The sequence below is a fragment of the Glandiceps talaboti genome, chromosome 11, assembly GCF_964340395.1.
Source record: "Glandiceps talaboti chromosome 11, keGlaTala1.1, whole genome shotgun sequence".
In the NCBI taxonomy this organism is placed as follows: domain Eukaryota; kingdom Metazoa; phylum Hemichordata; class Enteropneusta; family Spengelidae; genus Glandiceps; species Glandiceps talaboti.
The window spans coordinates 2,487,797-2,509,959 of NC_135559.1; the positions used below are offsets into that span (position 1 = coordinate 2,487,797).

The 22,163-nt window shown below is 33.6% G+C and overlaps 1 protein-coding gene across 6 annotated transcripts in view; it reads right to left on the reverse strand.

The window, feature by feature from the left end:
- LOC144441905 (phospholipid-transporting ATPase IF-like) overlaps positions 1-21,833 on the reverse strand; it is a 67,146-nt gene extending 45,313 nt beyond the window's left edge. For all 6 annotated transcript variants that reach the window (XM_078131160.1, XM_078131162.1, XM_078131164.1 and 3 more), the window contains exon 1: positions 21,689-21,833. In XM_078131160.1, the coding sequence (XP_077987286.1) occupies positions 21,689-21,724 (36 nt within the window). In that variant the 5' untranslated portion in view covers positions 21,725-21,833. The remainder of the gene's footprint in view (positions 1-21,688) is intronic.
- Positions 21,834-22,163: the final 330 nt, after the last annotated feature.

Consider the following 22,163-nt stretch of genomic DNA (forward strand, 5'->3'; position numbering starts at 1 on the left):
CATTGGCTTAATACCAGTAATATTTGAAGGCTATCAATACAAAAATACATCCCAGAACTACAGAATAGAAGATTACAACAGAGCAAGGCCTTGAAATCTGGAAATATTGCACATAATGGGGGATATTGAGAGATAATAGACATGAATAACCTTTCTAGCCATTCATCATTTTGAAATAGGTTTTATTCATTAGCAAAAAAATGAACACAATCTGTTGCATTAAATTAATGACTGATGGTAAATTCACATACTGTGGTACATACAAAAGTACAAAGTGAATTGTAAATTGCATCACAGCTATTCATGTATCACGGTTGGATGACAAGTCTTTGATATTCATTTAAAAGCAAAAATATATTGGTACACTAATGGTGACTGCATAGCTTTTATTTCAATGTCATGCTGTTAGTGTTATAAAATTTCTTTATAACATAAACTTAAAAGTACATTGTAATTCAAATTTAGTGAATAATTAAGGTAGAGCGGTAGAGTGGTAGGCAATGTTAAATTTTTTTAAAAATCCATTCAATACATGTTAAAAATTTCTACCCAATTAGATCTCCTACACTAAGAATCATTTTTTTGGCTAATACTAGCTTGGAATCCATAAATACTTGCATCATATATCCAGATTTGAATAAAATAAATGTAAGCTCTTTATAATAATAAATGTAAGCTCCTTATATATTGCATTTTTCACAATTAAATATTTCACCTTAAGAAAGTCCTCGTCTGGATCAATAAATGTTGACTATACTGTGAAAAAGAAATGTACAGCTCCAGGGTGTAATAGTAACATGTTGATATTGTAATGCTTTTAATGATTACAACTGATGTAATAACAATGTCATTGAAAATAAAACGCATTTTATTTTTAAAGAAATTCAAAACCCTATATTGAATACACAGGAGAGTAAAACAGTATGAATTCCAGACTAAGTGATTCCATAGTACATGTACATCATTACATTCATGGGTGTATTTATATTGTTAAGATTTCTATTGAGTACTGTATACAAAGCTATGGAGATGAGAACTTTCAAAGTAAATACTATGGAGTATATTTTTCTCACTTTGCTATCTGTACTATTTTGTAAACGTTGCATATGGGCCTGAGGCCTAGACACGCAACAAATATATATCTCTATATTTAAATTGCATTGCTTTTATATATTAACCCCCTGCAAATAAATTCTATGACATTAAATTCACCTAACTGAATGATCACTTGGAACATACAGCCAGTACAGTTACTAACTCTATATGTGGATTTCTTACTGGGTGAAGCCAGAATTTAAATTCATGCTGTTCTAGTAATCCCTTTCAAATATAATTTATTCTTCATATTAAATATTAATATTAACAGTTATATTTCACGTTTGTCATTATTAATTGTATATGTATCGTTATTCATATTTTCCATGCATTGATCTTCTCAAAATCATTTTGAAATATGTATTTTTTTTTCATATAATCCAATTTGGTTTAATGGTACATGTACATGTACTACATTCAATTGTATAACATTTTTTTTTGAAATGATAAGCATATGTTGGTATAAATGTACCATATTTCATATTGGATTGATTACCTAACCATAGTTATATTCCAGATACAACAAGCTTGAATGACTACATGTATAGTGTAACAAATGATAATTCTTACTTATTCTTAGATGCACAAAAGCATTTTAATTCGAATAGCTACATGTATTGTTTTTATTATCAATGGCAATGTTACTTAGTCTTAGAATCGATGCATGGAAGCATTGTATTTGAGATACATTTTGCCATGGCATTGTTTTTCACTTACTACAAATGTACATGTAGTACCGATGATGTAACTTATTCTTTAGATTCACGCCAGCATTTTACATGTAATTCAGACAACTGTTGTTCTTATTGAAAGTGTAAACACTATTGTAAAAGTCTTTGTATCCCAATTTTACATACAATGCATGTCAATCACAACCCCTTGGCCTCCATGTGGGTGCCAAGACATCACCATTACACATTGAATTATCATTGCCATCACATGGCAATGTTTATATATTATGAGCAGGTGACTGTCACATGATTACATAATGCAAATATTGTCAATTTCAACCAGTTTCACTTGAAAAGTCTCTGACCTGTTAAGTCTCTGAACTGCCAAATCTCTGAACTATTAACTGCCAAACTGCCAAGTCTGGTCTCTTCAGTCTCTGAACCTGATCTGTTAAGTCTCTGACCTGTTAAGTCTCTGACCTGTTAAGTCTCTGAACCTGAACTGCCAGGTCTCTGAACTGTTAATTCTCTGACCTGTTAATTCTCTGATCTGTTAAGTCTCTGACCTGTTAAGTCTCTGAACCTGAACTGCCAGGTCTCTGAACTGTTAATTCTCTGACCTGTTAATTCTCTGATCTGTTAAGTCTCTGAACTGTTAAGTCTCTGAACCTGAACTGCCAGGTCTCTGAACTGTTAATTCTCTGACCTGTTAATTCTCTGATCTGTTAAGTCTCTGAACCTGAACTGCCAGGTCTCTGAACTGTTAATTCTCTGACCTGTTAATTCTCTGATCTGTTAAGTCTCTGAACTGTTAAGTCTCTGAACCTGAACTGCCAAGTCTCTGAACTGTTAATTCTCTGAACTGCCAAGTCTCCGAACTGTAAAGTTTGACCTGTGTAAGTCTCCGAACTGTCAAGTCTCTTATTTATAACTATTTTATCTACAATTTTCATTTAGTGTAACAGACTTTGACCATATAAAGTTAGATATCTACATATGATGTTTAGTAAGTAGTACATATATGTATGTCCTGCACTACTGCTGAATTCAAGTCCTGACCAAACTATATCTGTATATGTTTACACTACCATTCAAATAAATTATACTGAGATAGAATACTGTAGTACACACAAAAGTAAAGGATGACCAATGCATGCAATGTTTATACTGTAACCAAAACAGTAGAACTACATTAGGCTATTCTTGTCAGTGGAAAATCAATTCAAAACTTATTAACTAAACTGTTCAATCATTACAAACAGATTATTGTGTTGTCAATAAAGAATGTAAACTGATATTATCTTAGTCATAGTAACCATTGATGAGTTAGATATATCATATATGATCATCAAATTTAAATGAAAATTCAATATCATCTATTCAACTATTATTTTCCAAAATAATTTGGTACTAATAAAGCATACTGAATCAATGCCACTGGGCAATATTCATAGCTTGATTACATAATGCATATATCTATAGTTTTATTGCAAAAGGGGGCACAACTTTTGTTATATATTTTTGCCAATTTTAACAATTTTATTTTTACAAATAATTGAAATATATGAATAGCTGGAGGAGAGATATGTCACAGTGTGTACATTGGTATACAAATCACAATTTACTATGCATGTATATAATCAGACTTGCTTTAAATTGGACTAGGTCCATGCTATCACGGGGTCAGCACCAACTCCACATCAATATACAAGTATACTAGTCTAGTATGAACACCAAGTCTGGTTAATTAATAAGAAAGGGGTGCTTTAGACTTTACTGTGATGTATGTTATGATACTATGACGTAGGTAACTAAAGCTATGTTCACTGGCTTATGACAGATAACGTTTATGACGACATAGGAAACCAATACACACAATAAATCAGGAAGTGAATATTGATTTCAAGCCAGACTTAAGTATTTAAATTTACCATCACAAGTGAACTTTTGACTCAGGACAAACTCTGTTCTTTAACCTTTGCTGTCAAAAGATTTATAGTAAAGTAGTCGTAGCAACAACAAAGACATTCATCAATAAATTTAGGACTGTGTAGGTGGATACCTGACAAGTTGTTATCACTAAAATACAAGTGGTAAACCACAAACCAGAGCATAACAAACATATATACAATCCCATTGACACATCACAACAGTACTTTATTTTTCATTTTGGCTTCAGACAAAAATACTAGCCATAGTAAGGGTATTGGATATACTTGGTAATACAGAACTGGTACAATGTATACATGGCATTACAGAACTTTACAATATAGATCTTGGCTAGCAAATCGTGATGGGAAGACCATGACAACTTGTATAGCTACATTGTACAACATAGATCTCGGCTAGCAAATCACGATGGGAAGACCATGAAGACTAGTATAGCTACATTGTACAACGTCTTTGAAACAAAATATACAAATGCAGTAGCCTAAACCAATACCAGCTAGTGTGTTAGTATTTATAAACAACAATATCAGTATTAACAAAAGTATATGTAGACAGAAATGACAAAAGTAGGTGGTCATTTCTTCTGTTGCTAGCTTATTTTCTCATAAATGCCTGTGTACATGTAGATGTATGGATATTTGTGGTAATATGCACACAGTAACTATGTGTAGTTAAGGACAACAATTTCATTATTTTACAGGCAACTTTTTAAACTCACAAACAGTATGTCCTCTAAGCCAATTTGACACACCACTGACACGCACAATTTCTAATGACACACCAAAATTTGATGTTCCCCTATCTCTTACTATGTGGTGAGTGTGCCCTCTAAGCCAATTTGATGCACCACTAACACACGCAATTTCTAGTGACTCACCAAAATTAGGTGTTCCCCTATCTCTTACTATGTGGTCACTCATAAGAAATCCGAGTTTTCTCATCTTGACTCACAACAACAAAATTTGGCTATCATTAGAGGGCACACTGCTCACAAATACTTTTGCTTTTCTATAGTTTATTCACCTGTTGAATTCCTACAAAACTGACTTCCATTGACTAACAATAGTTAGACATTATTACAAAGGTGACCACATAGATACATTAATGAACTTAATTAATTGCAAATGTATGATATACATGATTAGAAATAGCACTTAACATGATTGCATTTCACTTCCATCGTTTACTTTTATTGAAATTATTAACCTTTAATTGAAAATATGACAATGTTTTAACAACTAAATTACTTTAATTTGTTATTATCCTTCATCATTTTTCTAATAAATCAATTATATTCTGGAGAATATATTGTTTATAGTTCCAAGTATCAACAGAACAGTAAAATATAGTTACTTTGCATGCTAAAGGTCTGTAGTAGACGGATAAAAATGCCACATTCATTTCTAACTTACCATTCCAAAGTAACTATATTTTTTTAATGTCCTAAAAGTGTTCTGGTAAATACATAGAAGAATAGAAATATACACATTTACATCACAACATAATATACTAGTAGTACATGTATATAAAGTCTCTACAATAATTTGATTATATTCTATTTCATTAACTTGTCATTACAGAATAAATCTGAAAGACAAAACTTTCATATTCACGGATTACAATGAACAGTTTTGCTAATTCTTGTAGACAAGTGCCCAAAAGACACAATATGGCACACAGATAAGGCAAGATATCTTTGCAATATGGCACACAGATAAGGCAAGACATCTTTGCAATATGGCACACAGATAAGGCAAGACATCTTTGCAATATGGCACACAGATCAGGCAAGACATCTTTGCTAATTTTTTTGTAGACAGGAGATAAACAGATACAATTTGTCATAGAAATCAGGCAAGAGAGAGATGGCTAAAACAAAGAATTACATGTATCACCTACATGTATACAAGATCACTTGATAGACTGTGTAAGATCATGTGTCAATTTATAGCAATAACACTTTGTCACTGGATTTGGTGATGATACATAACATGAAGCAAAAGCTTAATGTGGTTAACGACACACCCAGACAGGTAGTATATTAGTCTAGTGCCTATATGGTATCGTTATGATTTACACCCCTGAATCCACTGGTCTAGTCCCTATAGTATATAGTGTCGTTACCATTTACACCCCCACTCACATAGTCTAGTTTCTATACGGTATTGTTCCAATTTACACCCCCAAATCCACTAGTCTAGTCCCTATGTAGTATTTTTTTTATGATTTACATGTACACCCCTGGCTCCACTGGTCTAGTCCCTATACAGTATTGTTATGATTTATACCTCCACTCACATAGTCTAGTTCCTATATGGTATCATTATGATTTACACCCCTGAATCCACTGGTCTAGTCCCTATGTAGTATCATTATGATTTATACCTCCACTCACATAGTCTAGTTCCTATACGGTATCGTTACAATTTACACCCCCAAATCCACTAGTCTAGTCCCTATGTAGTATTTTTATGATTTATACCTCCACTCTCTAGAGACCATATTGGTATCCATAGTACTATACATGTATGTACAGTATTAAAAAGCCTTGCCATATGCTCAGTCCTGACCATGTTACCATGGCTACATTAAGTAATGTATCATATAATATAATGTAACAATGTTTATACATTAATTCTGTTTCTTCTTTCTAAAATAACAACTACAACCAGCCATCAATCCAAGTCTAATTGATGTGGTGAATACAGCTGAACATTTCAAATTTGTATTGTCAAGTGCTATTTGACTAAATACAAACATTGCCAGCTGAGTAATTTACCTGAACTTCTCATCAGCTATGTTTTGTTTTTAACTGTTTATGCTGTAACTAAAGTAGTAACTACGCCATAATACTATACTCATGTATTGTTGGTTTTAACCTGATAAAGTCTAAGTGTCAGTCACTGTGACCTTTGAACTCCACGCATCCTTAAGTGGCAACCTTTGACCTCCACACATCCTTATAGTGATCTTTGACTTCCCCTACCAGAGTCCGAGTGGTAGTCGCTGTGATCCTCGAACTCCACGCTTCCTTAAAATGGTAACCTTTGACCTCCATGCATCCTTAAAATTGGGTGAACACCAATGCTTGCACTTCCACTTTATTTTTATAAGTGGTTTTTCTCCTTTCACTTTCTACATTTCAATTTACATATGGCAATCTTTCAAGTCGTGTAACTACTGCTGTATGTCTATGGCAATATTTCTGATGATTTTCTGGTTAATCTAGAACAGCTGCACCAAAAATTATATCTGTGTTTTTATCACAAGAAATTTCAGAAGCTGTATCCTGGATAACAGGTTGGATAGTTGACCTAAAAGTGCTTGCTAGGTCAACCATCAGCCTTATAGTTTTACAGAGGCTGGGAAAATTTAATGAAAACAATAACTGTTCTTTTTACAGGCTGTAAACGGATTTAATTTATGGTTTACATGTGTAAATGAAGTAATTCATAGGTTTACTATGAGTCACATTGTTCTATATACCTTAGTGATTCATTGTGTCTTGGAGAGTAATGTAGAATTCTAACCACAATGTAGCTAGTCATGTATCTAGACTGTAAGATAGTCACTTTGTTCTGCCCTATTAGGCTGATAGTGTGGCACCAATGTCTGTATATTACAGACTAACAAGTCTCTTACATTGTACTATGAAATATAGTTTGGATATCACAGACATTATCATTTACATGTAGAGTCAAATGATGAAATGCATACATACATACATACATACATACATACATACATACATACATACATACATACATACATACATACATACATACATACATACATACATACATACATACATACATACATACATACATACATACATACATACATACATACATACATACATAAATACACTAACTCCATGCTAATGTTACACACACACACACACACACACACACACACACACACACACACACACACACACACACACACACACACACACACACACACTAACTCCATGCTAACAAGAATGGAGATTTCTAAATTTTGTTATCAATCATGTGTATTCCTGACATTTTTACAGCTCAAAACAATGGTGTTTCATTAAAATATAATAGTCTCATTTATAGTAAAGAACAGTTGCAACTTTCTCCAAATAAGTTCAGAGTTCAACCACAATAAACATACCTTTACCTGTGAGATATTTCCATGTTAATGTGTTTCCAATGTGTTTTCATCTATGAGATTACTCTTTAGAGACTACCTTGTTAGTACATGTACACTTTTAATACATCAATGTCTTATAAATCACTATATATCATATATGACAATTTAGACTCTGAATGATGTGAGATAGAACCAAGAACACCTGTGCTTTAGCCACCACACAAAAATGTATATCATGTTACTATAATGTACAATGTATCTCAATGAACGGGAGGTACCAACGCAAACAGTGTTTTGTTGACCAACTGCTACTTGTACTTTCAACTTGCACACAGTGTAAACTGTGTTTTGATACACCCATATACATACATGTACATGTGAACTGGTATCAACATGTAAGTATAGTTCATCCTCAAATCAAATCCTTTTGTCTCCCCCCCCCCCCACCCTCCTCCACATTAACACAAAAATTAATAAAAACATTCACGTGCACATACACACACTTACACACATTCACAATGTAATGCAATAGAAATACACACACATCACTCCCTGCCAAAATGACCCCCACTTTTTTGCAGCAAGGGGCCTTTGTCCCTAAGGGTTGGAATACTGCACTGGGTATAATATTCAATCAGCATATTGCATCTCCAATGACAGTTAGATTTATATGATAAAGAATGATGAACCAATTCATGTACACACACATGAATTTATTTGCTGTCTAATATCATTACAGTGACTCTATTAAACAACTTCAGTCCATCTCAAAATGCCAATTTTCTACAAGAACAGGACATGCATAATGCAAAGACTGCTAACATGTATCATAATGTCAACTTTAAATGCCTACTGACACTACTTGTGGGTAAAATCTGCTTCCTCCAATCATGGAAGTATAGCCTCCATGCTCTAATGATGTCTGTATCAAGTAATGTAAGAACAGTTTCGGTAAAAAATCAGTTTAAATGTCAATGACTTATTAACAAAATAAATTCATTTCCATGTGGTGGTGAAATATCCAAGCAATAAATATCATATGTACTGAAGAACTTTTAAATCACAAGATTTGTTCAATGCTAGTAAGTTCAATATATTCTGATTAATAGCAATGACAAAGCATTGCTCTAGACTATAGAAAGCCATCTCTAACACATGTCTACACTACGACTCATGCATAACATCAATTGTCACTGATGACTCAATCCTCACGAGTAAAAAAAGCCATTACATAAATCCACTTTCTTAGAATTAATCTTTGAGACTTGTGTATATGTACAATAAATTCTTGTAATAAGTTTGCTGGACATAGATTACATAATAAAACTGGCTGCCTTGAACTGTGTAATAAATGGCTTTCTGTAAAAACACTCATTTCAAATGTAGCCTTAGATTTGAAACAATTTGAAGGGTTTGGAGAATAACATTTTACAGTTTATAACAGAAGTACAGCATAAACATGAAATTTTGGACAGTAAAAAGACCAGATATATTTGAATAGCATTTTCTGTTCTTTTTGAGTCAAGTGTAGACTGTCGACAGTCACTCGCGCCTTTTTTTCCCTACGTTTTATCTAACCTTAAGTCGTTGCGGCGCTCCGATCCGGCGCAATACTACTATATCTCTCGGGCCTTCGGCCATCGATATCAGTATGCCATTATAGTAGTGTTGCGCTGGATCGGAGCGCGGCGACGACTTAAGTTTAGATAAAACGTAGGAAAAAAAGGCGCGAGCGACTGTCGACAGTCTAAGTCAAGTGTTACATAGTTAGATGACATTTAGGAAGTAGTACTTCTCCTCAATAAGGTCACATCCTAAATATCATTAAAAATCCTGTCTTTCAATAAAGCATTAATGTTTGAACTTTCAATGTGTTATAAAGTAGCTATTCCATGGCCACATTTATGCTCAAGGTGCCAATTAATCCCTGCCGTGACTGTGTATGTGGACATCTGTATTGTTTAGACTCTCTCACAGTCCGCGGAGCATCACATTGCTAAAAGGGCTGTTTTGTATGTACCAATATCTACTGCAGAATCGTACTGTGGACCCTCATCAACTACACAGAGCTAATCATTTGTTGATGTGTTACTGCAATGCTGCTCCTGAAGACTTGTGAGTAATATTGTGCATTTCCATGACTGCAGTCCCTTGAGAAATTGACTGGCATATACAATAATCCTTCTGACCGTGAAGGACTTGATAATGATTCAATGTAATCCATCCCTTTAAGGCCACAATACTACCATAATTGCTTGTTTATGCATATGTTGGTGTGACAAGTGTAGGAATTGAAAAATCACAGTATGCAACAGACACAATCCTATCACTCAGGCTGTTGTTTTTGTTATGGGCAGTAAGCAGGTAAACTCTACTGGGGTTCCCTATCAGTGTTTTTACTAAGGGTGGTAAGCAGATAAAATTTATCTATGTTCCACAGTTTACACGTGTTCTCTACCAGTGTTTTAGCAGGGTGGTAAGCAGGTAAAATCTACCGTATACCGGGGTTCCCCAGTAATTTTATTGGGGGTTTCCAAACAAACTACGGTAGATTGTAAGGGAAACTATGCTAATTTCTATACTGTTCCCCTTTCTGTTGCTGGGGTTCCTGCTGATTTTGTAATATTATTTCCAGTCAGGATATATCTATGAGTAGAAATTGGCATACAGCTCTACCATGCATATAGACTTGTGTCAAAAGCAAATAATTGTACAAGTGCATGGTTGTATGACCTACAAATGGAGTGATTGTAGAGTAATTCCCAAACAGATAACCTATGGGAACAGCGGTAAGTGATGTGAAACTGAAAGGGCAATATATCCTATTATATCTGTATAAACATCTTAACATTCTAAAATGCAACAATAAATATTTCAACAATGTTATCAGTGTACAGATTGAAAGATGAAAACCACTGTCAGGGTAATATTCATCAGCTCATAGTATATACACATCACAGATAATGCCGATAAGACATCAATGAATATTTCAAATCAGTGTATAATTGAAAGATGAAAACCACTGTCAGGGTAATATTCATCAGCTCATAGTATATTATACACATCACAGATAATGCCGATAAGACTCAATGAATATTTCAAATCAGTGTATAATTGAAAGATGAAAACCACTGTCAGGGTAATATTCATCAGCTCATAGTATATTATACACATCACAGATAATGCCGATAAGACATCAATGAATATTTCAAATCAGTGTATAATTGAAAGACGAAAACCACTGTCAGGGTAATATTCATCAGCTGATAGTATATACAATGTACACATCACAGATAATGCCGATAAGACATCAATGAATATTTCAAATCAGTGTATAATTGAAAGACGAAAACCACTGTCAGGGTAATATTCATCAGCTGATAGTATATACAATGTACACATCACAGATAATGCCGATAAGACATCAATGAATATTTCAAATCAGTGTATAATTGAAAGATAAAAACCACTGTCAGGGTAATATTCATCAGCTCATAGTATATACAATGTACACATCACAGATAATGCAGATAAGACATCAATAAATATTCCATGATTATTAACCCCAAGTTAAATTGAATAGAAACTACATATACATGTATATAGTAATTCAGATTCTATGCATGAACAATCATCCTTGAACTAATCCACTTTTTTCTTGTAAGTTTGCAACTAGTATTTTTAATTATAAATACAAAAGTGGCAATCAACATTTTGGCTTTTAATACTAAGTAAACTTTATGTTTTATTGTAATCTATTCAGGGATCTCGGGGGGAAAGTGTTAATAGATAAAATAATAACTTTAACGCCAAACTTTAGTCATATAAACATATACGATAAACTATAACATTTAATGATAAAATTTCCCATTGATACTGCGAACTTTATACAGGAGGCCTTTAACCATAGGAAAACCTTTATTTACAATTAAAATGTATGTGATATTTATATATTTATTTATTTATTTATTTATTTATTTTATTTATTTATTTAATTTGATATTCTTTGTGTTCTATAAGCCAGAGGGCTGGATGTGGCTTTTTTTTCGTAAATTTTATTGAAGAATTGTATAATTTGATAAGGCCTTGTAGAACACCTTAAATAATAACATAACATAACATAACATAACATAACATAACATAACATAACATAACATAACTGGTTTAATTACAAGCCAAGCATGAGGCCTTTACTAATGTGGTCAATTAGCAAATGAAATGGTATACTTTTACACTTGATATGGCTGCTATAAATGATTGTGGTACATACAGAAAACTCTTTACCAATGATTTACATGTCATTGTAATCACAGCAGGGTGGCATTTCTAATGACTGCCAAGATCTTACAGTGGACTGTATACATTTTGGAGAATTCAAGTATCACTATCTTGATTACAGGGTTAAAGCTTATACAACAGAGTCACCACTATCATACACTTGTGTAATCTTATCACACACCACAACAATAGTTTTAGTTTGTGCCTATCTTATCAGCCCCCAAAAAGAGAATTGTTTCTGGTCAGGACAGTTTGTCTAAAATAGCAATTGGGTTTTTTTTTTACTGTCAACAAACCTGTCATTCAGTCTACTACTCATGACAGTTACTGTTCTTTTTATTTACTACTTTAGAGCAAGTGTGTATGTGGGACAGAGGTCATTTCCTTGTTCATGATTGGCTCTGCAGTTATCTTCACTGATGGGTTCTTTTTGTGTTTCCCCACGATCTGCAGATTGCATGGGCTGGACAAACACAAAAAAAAGACCAACATGAGGGTATTTAAGTGATGTATGCGCTGACAAGAAACAATTCTCTTCTCTCCTTTTTTTGCCTTAATTGCCACTTTAGTATTTCAACCATGACTTGCATACATTGTAGCCTTTGGAATCTTTGCTCTCAGGTAATACAGAATAGGAGCAGTCAGTATGCATGTACACGTAAATCTATGATGTACTGGGTAAAAAAAAAAGCTTGAATGTACTATAGTGAAATACGTGTATATGCTGCTACTCAGAAATGAAATAAAATGTCCTGTATAGTTTTGTTCATATTCCTATTTAAGTATACAATTTCAAACTATAAATATATTATAAATATTTTATTTCTTTATACACATATCCCGCAAATCTACACTTCAACCAGGAAATTGAGTAGTCACACGCTGCTTCACAAAACTGATCAAATATACATGAGACATAGATTTTTATGTCTGTACATTCACTGAATAGTGCCTAGGGAACTATTGACAAATAGACCTACATGTTAATGTTATCTTTACAGTACAGTCATCAGTCTTTTGGACTACTTCCTGAGGTACAGTTTAAATCACAACGATTCATATTTCAAATTATACAACATTATTATAAATATAATGATTACCTAATACATCGACATATCTTCTTAGTACATCCATGTTTAATAATTAGTTTTCAATTATATTAAGGTATTAATTCTAATGATCACTAATTACTATTCACAACATACTTGTATGTAATTAAAATTTCTGAAATTGTTCGCATCATTTAAATCGTTATTTTATCAATGCAGAATTATTCCTCTTTCTTTCAGGTGAATGTTTGTACACAAAAAACTACAAGTTGGGAAACCCCTGATTAATTTGGATACATCAGAAAATGCAGTTTTGAAAGAAAGGCCACTAGAAAATATTTAAATATACATAAATATAATAAATACTTTGGGTTTGATGATATTCAACTGCAGTCTACAATACATGCATTGTGTTACATATATTCTATGACAGAACCCTGGTGACAGTGAGTACAAGTATGGCATACTTTAAATATTTGCATATAAAGTGTTTGCAGTGTTCTGTACTGCAGTACTTTTACCAGCAGTGACAGAAAGTGCAGCATACAACACTGCAAGCATGAGTACAAATATCCCTTGAGTACCCACACTGGAACTCATGTGGCATAGGATTCTGTTATTATTACATATGTTTATCTGAGACAACAAATTACCATAAAAATGATACAATATGATCACATGCTTTCATGTAGAATAAACATTTGCATCTTCATTTGCATATCATTTGCATACAAGTGTGCAATAATGTTTTCAGTACTGCACTACAGTGCAAATACCACTACTATGCATGTGCACTGGTGCAAGTAATCTCTGGTACATATCATAACAGAGGAGGCTATATTAGACACTAATTGCCCATGCAATGCAGACAGTCAGTAATACTAAATACAGCATTTGTATTCTTTATTCAATGTATATGTAGTTTGCACCTCAGAAATGACCAACATTCATAGAAGACAGCTCCTATGAACTGGTTCCTTGCATCCTTGCATGGGAAGGTTATTTTGCAAATTGAAGTTTTACCTTGAAAATGAGGGTGAGCAGATGCACTAAGGAGTGCCCAAATGCCCCTCCAGGCAATGCCCATTGAAAGAGCTAAAAATATTGTTTTGATTTTACTATTACACTGTAATTTATTTGAGTAAACTAAAACTCATTCGTACAACAATCAAGAAAATGGGTCATCATACAAAGTTTAGAAATAGTGGCCAAAAAGATTTCAAAATTAAAAAGTCATTTTTAGAAAACAATATTGCCTCTGAGTTAGAAAGTGAAAGATTGGTCATTTCCTTGAAAACAAGATGTGAACCCCTTAAGTTACTTATTATTTCAAAGGGACCAGGAACAAGCTTTCATACGGCAAAGTTTGGAGAAAACTTTATGATTTTCAGGGAAATTGATCCCTAAGGCACATTCTACCTTAATTGGATTCCCTAATTTCCTAGAAAGTGTCTACAAAACAACAAAGAGTGTTTTTACTATTGCCAACAATAAAAGTAAATATATAGGTAGAAAGTCTGATATTGTTATAGTAGGAAGAAATTACAAAGAACATGAAAATAAGCCTCATTTCGGCCAGGCTTCCCCACCCACTCTACGTAAATTACCAGCTACCAAATTCTAGTTGAGAATCAAGTTGTGGGGATTTTGACTATTACCTCACCACAAAAAGTGATGATTGTCATAAAAAATATTTATGCTATTCACCAAGCAGCTGGGCGAACAGCCTTTGCCTTGTCAACATCCTCACATGACTGGTGAGTGGTGACTCTGGTTATTAATCAAACTCAATCTCATCTAGTCTTTACAGACCTTGAAGCTATGGTGGAATTACATAAATTACATATTTCACATCAATCCGTAGACAAACATAAACACACAATGTATTATGATATCAAGTAACATCTGTGTTTCCCTAGACAGATCTTTCCTATCTATTCTCCCACTGGTAATAAATAACATAAAACATTGCCCTATCATAGTAATTTCAACACATCATACATTCCATCAAATGTGATCTTTAGAATTTTAATTTTTCTACTGCTGCAGTCTGTGTGTGTGTGTATCATGGTCACATCAGTGTGTCTTTGCTAAGGTTTTGAGAATGCCAGTGAGGATGAACATAAATGTATGTAAACGTGGCATAATCTCTATACAGTAAACTGAATATGTACCATATTACTTAGTAGTTTGGCACCCTTGAAAATGACTCCATGGAATTCGGGTAGTTTTTGTCTACCCATGTGCCCTCTAAGCCAATATTTGACATGCCACTGATGCACACAATTTCTAGTGATGCACCAAAATTTGGTGTTCTCCTATCTCTTACTATGTGGTGACTTGTTTATGTAGTTGTTTTCTGACTGTGTAATCAGTGTTAATTTGAGCAACTACAGTCACAACATTTTTTATGATATGCAATTCGATGCTTTTGAAATTGAGTGGCTAGACTCGATTAGTTTTCCGAAAACTATTTTCTAGTCTCTCACCCACAACTTGAAATCGTTTTCCTTTTGGATGTTATCATTTATTTCTTTTCTGTATGTTTATTTCTTGTGGGGAATATATTTTAATATCACTTACAAGAAATCCCAGTTTTTATCATTTTGACTCACAACAACAAAATTTAGCTATCATTAGATGGCACACTGTTGTCTACTCATCACTGTGTTTTTACTATTAAAGGATTGAAACTCTACTGAAGTCCAATCCAGTAACATGAAGTCAGAAATCAATTGCAGGCATTGTAGCAAACCACAATCGTTTTACGGAACCGTTCTTAACGAGTCGGTCCCTACATATTTTGAAGTGTAGTGGAAGAAATAATAATCTGGTTTGCGAGAATGATTGCGGGTAAAACTGGTGTAGTCCCCATACAGTATACTGTAAGTTGATATATAATTTTGTTTTGGCACCCTAGGAAAACTACTCCAGGCAACTATGTCAGATCTTACCAGTAATACTTTCGCAAAAGATTGGGAACCCAGGTAACAAATGGAAAATCAGCTTAAAAGGCATAGCTTCCTATACATTGTACCATGATACGTTTGGTAGGCTCATGAATGTATTAGTGATACACTAATACATCCATGGTAGGCTAAAGCAAAAGTGAATGGGGGAACTCATGTACAGATTTGATCTACTTGTTACAACACTATCAATCAATATGACAGCAGGGACCAGGAAAAACACATTTTGTGTGAATACATTTTTACAAACCCTAGTATAATATCAGTATCAGCAATGTCAATAGACAACACCCTTTATATGTACTAATTTACTACTATGTAAAATATGTAGATGTGATGAGTCACTCTTCTCACCATAGAAACACAATCACACAAAACAAATATTAACCAATCAGTATGGTGTCACTGTCAGCCACATAAATCAAACTGTTTGTTTCACAATTTCATCTTTTTTTTTAATTTGCTGTATTCCTATAAATCAAATGTTCAATGGGCAAAAGTGAATGCAATGATTGATGAATTGTAATATTCTTGTCAGAAAATATTATCATTGTCATAATGTCCATAACTTTAATACAGTCGCATACACACACATACCAGTTACACAAACACACACACACACACACACACACACACACACACACACACACACACACACAAATGTGCAGATGCACTATGCAAACACTACTACCACCACCACACACACACACACACACAATCAAATTACAAAAATACACACATGCACACACCACCATCATCACAAACCATACATAGAACTATATACAAACACATACACATATATACATGATAAACTATTCTGTTAGGAACATATTACCATAAAAACAACATTACACACATGTATACATACACATAATATTCACTTACTGTACATACATACATACATACATACATACATACATACATAGAACAATGAAGCAACCATTCAATATTTTCACCCCTATCAAAAGCCCAATTTCAGTTGATTTTTTTCACTCAATTGTTCATCATTTATCAATTGGTTCTATTTCATTCCATGCTAATCACATCCCTATAATTTCACTAAGTATGCATTCCAAATGAATCCGTATTCTGTATAGTTATTAGGAATGACGTCTTTCAAATTACAATATACTCCATAATTACATTTAATGCCTACATTTCACAATTAAATTTGTTTAATTAGTTTCAGTTTAGTAAGACACACTACTTAGATTGATTATACCATAACCAATAACCAAAAAATACTTCAAATTAACAATCAAAATTTCTGTTCAGTCACAACCTTGAATTTATCAAATCTATGTGAGTGGGAGTTATTATTGTCACCAGAAACCTGAAAGTGGCCATATGGATGAAAATTTGGTATTTATTTTGGATTTTTATTTGATGAAACAGCTTCACTATGTTTTCCTACTTGCCAAAATAATGTGAAATAACATATACCAAGTCCATGTTCACATCTTGATAAACGGCAAAACATTAAACAATGTGTAAAATGTTTGTTATTATACGTACAATAGCAAACTTTTTACACTTTGTACATTTTTTTGCAATGTATTGAGTTATGAACATGGACTTGGTATATGTTATTTCACATTATTTTTTCAAGTAGAAAAACATGGTGAAGCTGTTTTATCAAATAAAAATCCAAAATAAATACCAAATTCTCATCCATATGGCCACTTGAAGTTCATGAACGGTCATTCTTGACAGTAAATACTTTAATTTCATTCATTTAATTTAATTTAGACAAGAAATGGCAAAATAGACAAGACATAGGTTGCATTTAATGATCTAAAATTGTTTTCTGTACTTTTTATAGTCATTAGCAAGGGTGTGGGTGGATTTTATTTCCAAAATCCGTGCAAATAAAATCTGTTCACAGTCTCGCTATTTGAAATAGGGAAGCACCATAGCAGAGGGGAGATCACTACTATGTATGGGTGTGTGCCACCAAAGACAGTGTCTATGGTGCTACTAACATCACTACTTTGTATGGGTGTGTGCTACTACCATCACTACTATGTATGGGTGTGTGCTACCATAGACGTAGTCTATGGTGCTACTAACATCACTTATGTTTGGGTGTGTGCTACCATAGTGTCTATGGTGCTACTAACATCACAACTGTATGGGTGTGTGCTACCATAGACAATGTATATGGTGCTACTAACATCACTACTATGTATGGATGTGCCACCAAAGACAGTGTCTACGGTGCTACTAACATCACAACTATGTGTGGGTGTGTGCTACTACCATCACTACTATGTATGGGTGTGTGCTACCATAGACAGTGTCTATGGTGCTACTAACATCACAACTATGTATGGGTGGGTGCTACCATAGACATTGTCTATGGTGTTACTAACATCACAACTATGTGTGTGCTCGTATCAAATAATCACCCATGGGTCTCTATCTGAACATGTTCCAATAAAAATTTAGTAACAAAGATTATTCTTTATGTAACCCTGAGATTTGATTAAGTTTTGTTATCTGTCATATAGACAGGACCTTTGACACTACCCTAGAGACTTGTATTAGGCTTGACAATATTATATAACATTTGCCTGTAACACAACAACTTCATATATATAACCTGTAACATGGCAAGTACATGTACTACTTTGATACAACATGGCAAGTACACATACTACTTTGATACATGAGTAATGATGGTAGTCAAAAGTACCACACACATTACAAGAGGCTTAAGTTACTGTGGTGTGGTATATCGGATAGAAGTTCGTCAATACAGGATGTATGTAATAGAGATATCAAATCAAAGGGTGTGTCTATGTCATGAGGTCATAGGTCAAAGTCAAGGGTTGTAGACTGTAACTAGTGTATGTCAGCACTGAAGAAATAGAGCAGGGCAAATCTTGTCACATTTATATACTTTTTAGACATATATCATGATGATTTTTAATAATCAATATGAAATATGCAGTTTAGTGGATACATGATAGGTGTTTATACTTATAGCACAAAACTTACAAATTTAGGGTTTAGTCCTTCTTTCAATCGCTATCATCATGATATTGTGTGAAAGGCTGTATCAATACTCAGGATGTTACTTTTCAGAGTTTTGAAGCTATAAAGTCTTACAACAGACAGTGACAATGCTGGAAATAATCATAGAAACCATGGTACAATAAATGTACAAGTCATGTTTTCACTTCTTCCTATCGTTGAAAAGAAAGTAACTAAATTATATTATGAAACAGTCTTGAATGGGTGAACAGGCCTCACTTCCAATCTGATTAAAATCCAATATGGTGATAGCGTCTAAATGCTTTATTTACCTCTATTTCCATCGTTTTGTGTCATTTGTTTTCGTATCGAGTGATCGCTGCCTTGTGGGAAGGCGGTGATCACTCCGAACAAAACAAACGTCATAACAAGATGAACGGAGGTAAATAAGGACATCTGAATATCTCACATTCTATAACGAATACTGAGAAAAGATTGGTAATCATCAAACTACCTGGCGTCCATTTCAACATAAAACTTACAAACTATGAGGCTCACTATGAGTAGCTTGAAAACTAAAATGAATATGAAAAGACTGGCAAATATCAAACTGCCTGGCATCAATTTTAGAACTAAGTGAGTATTCTGAAAAGGTGGCAAATATCAAACTGCCTGGCATCAATTTTAGAACTAAGTGAGTATTCTGAAAAGGTGGCAAATATCAAACTGCCTGGCATCAATTTTAGAACTAAGTGAGTATTCTGAAAAGGTGGCAAATATCAAACTACCTGGCATCAATTTTAGAATAACATTTTGACATAACTTACAAACAAGTCACACTAAGTGAGTATTCTGAAAAGGTGGTAAATATCAAACTACCTGGCATCAATTTCAAAATACTACTGAGTGACATAAAACTTACAAACTAGCGGTCTCACTGGTGAGATTCCATCTGCTTCCTATAAAGCCATTATCTTTAATGGATTCAGCCTTGATATTACATTTACATTTACTATAGTTGGGAAAATAGTGACTGCATTCTACTAATTCTCACAACATTTCAACTTATTGTCAAAGTGTGAACTGATCCTTATACGACGATTTATCTGTAAGTAGTTCACTATCCTTGAAGTAAGGAAATCTAACACATAAGAATAATTGATGAAATTCAAATTACAGTTTTGCCCCTAGCTACAGCTTACTGATTTTATTCACACATATGCTTACTGTAATGTATATATTATACAATAACAATGTAGCCACAAAATCTGACCTTTTTTCTGATCTTAAACCAAATGTATACATAATTTCAGGTATTTTACATTACTGTACTGTATGAAATTCTACATTTTACAAATACTGAACGGATTATCTGAACTGAAAATATTAAAATATATAAAAACTTACCATTTTCAATATTTTGTATTGATAGTATCAAAAGTACCATTTTTTATTTATTTGGAGCTATGTGTATTCTGCTGATTTTTATTTTTCATATGGCATCAAACTAGTCAATGGAAATCATATCACCAACAATAGCAGAGTAAGGAATGGATCAAACGATTTTTTCCATTTTAATTTCTGTTTAATATGACATATCGGTCTATTGTTATCAATCACAATATGACATAAAATTGACCCTATAGAACTGTTATATTCATAGTATTCATGGAAATTTGTTTTAAAAAATTGATTGGCAAGAATTTTGAAGAGTGGACACCAAATGTACAATAAATATACAAGTGCATTCACATCAGGAAGTTAGGGTTAGGTTTGGGAATGATCTAGTGTTATAAACACTCACATGAACAAGATTTATATAATGCCCTGACACTTCATTGTTTACATATGTCGTGATTTCTCTACATAGAGAGCTGTTTACTTCTCCAAGTTTGGTTGTTTTAATTTTTTTTAAAGATGAAGTTAAAAAAAAGAAATGTTTGAAATTCACATTGGTTGATTTTGTTAGATTCGTTGACACTTGAGATTAGGTGTGATACATTAGCTTTGACCTTTAACCTCTATTATTCAATCCCTAATCGACTATGTGGCGATTCACAGTCAACATCTCTTTCAAAAAACGAAAGATGTCCAGAAATTTCTGTTGCTCACATCAGAATGTCAACAGTTGGCACTTTCCAAGAACTACGACCCACGCGATCGTATGGTCTTATAAGTTATCTGTGTTGTTGACAGTATAATTCTGTGCCAAGTCCCCAAGTCTTGTGAGGTTAATAGTTAGCTAAAGATATGACACGGTGTACCACACCTGTGGCGTATCAATAAGTAACCAGAACAAATCATTACCGATTACATTTTTTTATCGGTTTACAAAATTTAAAAAAAAAGTGATACCTTGAAAAAAGTGAGAAATTGGCTTAGCACAGTTATGCGTAATGTGGGTAAGCATGACCACTATAATTCAATTATCACCTACAGTACCGCTATGTGTTATGTTCTTCAATCATCCACACGTACATGTCATTATCGCTTGATGGACAAACAAAGTTACGTACGTTTGAAACACCTCTAGTTATCGCACACATCGGGCAATATTCAGAAACGTGTATTTTCTACTCACAAACGCTTCAGCCAGACGGTTGAAATATTTAGACATGTTGTTTCGGTCTTCTTTTCCTTCGCATAACAATATTCAAGGTGATGTTAAGAGTAATTGGGTCGATTTGAGCCCGAGTTTCAGAAGTCCGTCTGCGCTGTATCAGCCATGTTGATAGTTACTTTGAAGCTGTGCATCATGGGTATATCTTCAACATAAAAGAAAATTAAGTTTCATGACAAATTCCCAACTACCAAATGAAAATGTCAATATTTCGGGCCACAAATCATCTGTATCGTTGGTTTATTCTCAAAGGAATGTCCAGAATATTGTGAAAAGTGGATGTTGAGTTTTAAATAACAAATAAAAGCATCTAAAAATGTAAAGTTTAATGACCCCTTGTCAAGAGCACATTGGAGAAAACAATATACTTCCAAACTAACAAACTTACCGCGGAAAACAAAATGGCTGACTACGATTAGTAGTGAAAAGTGACTTT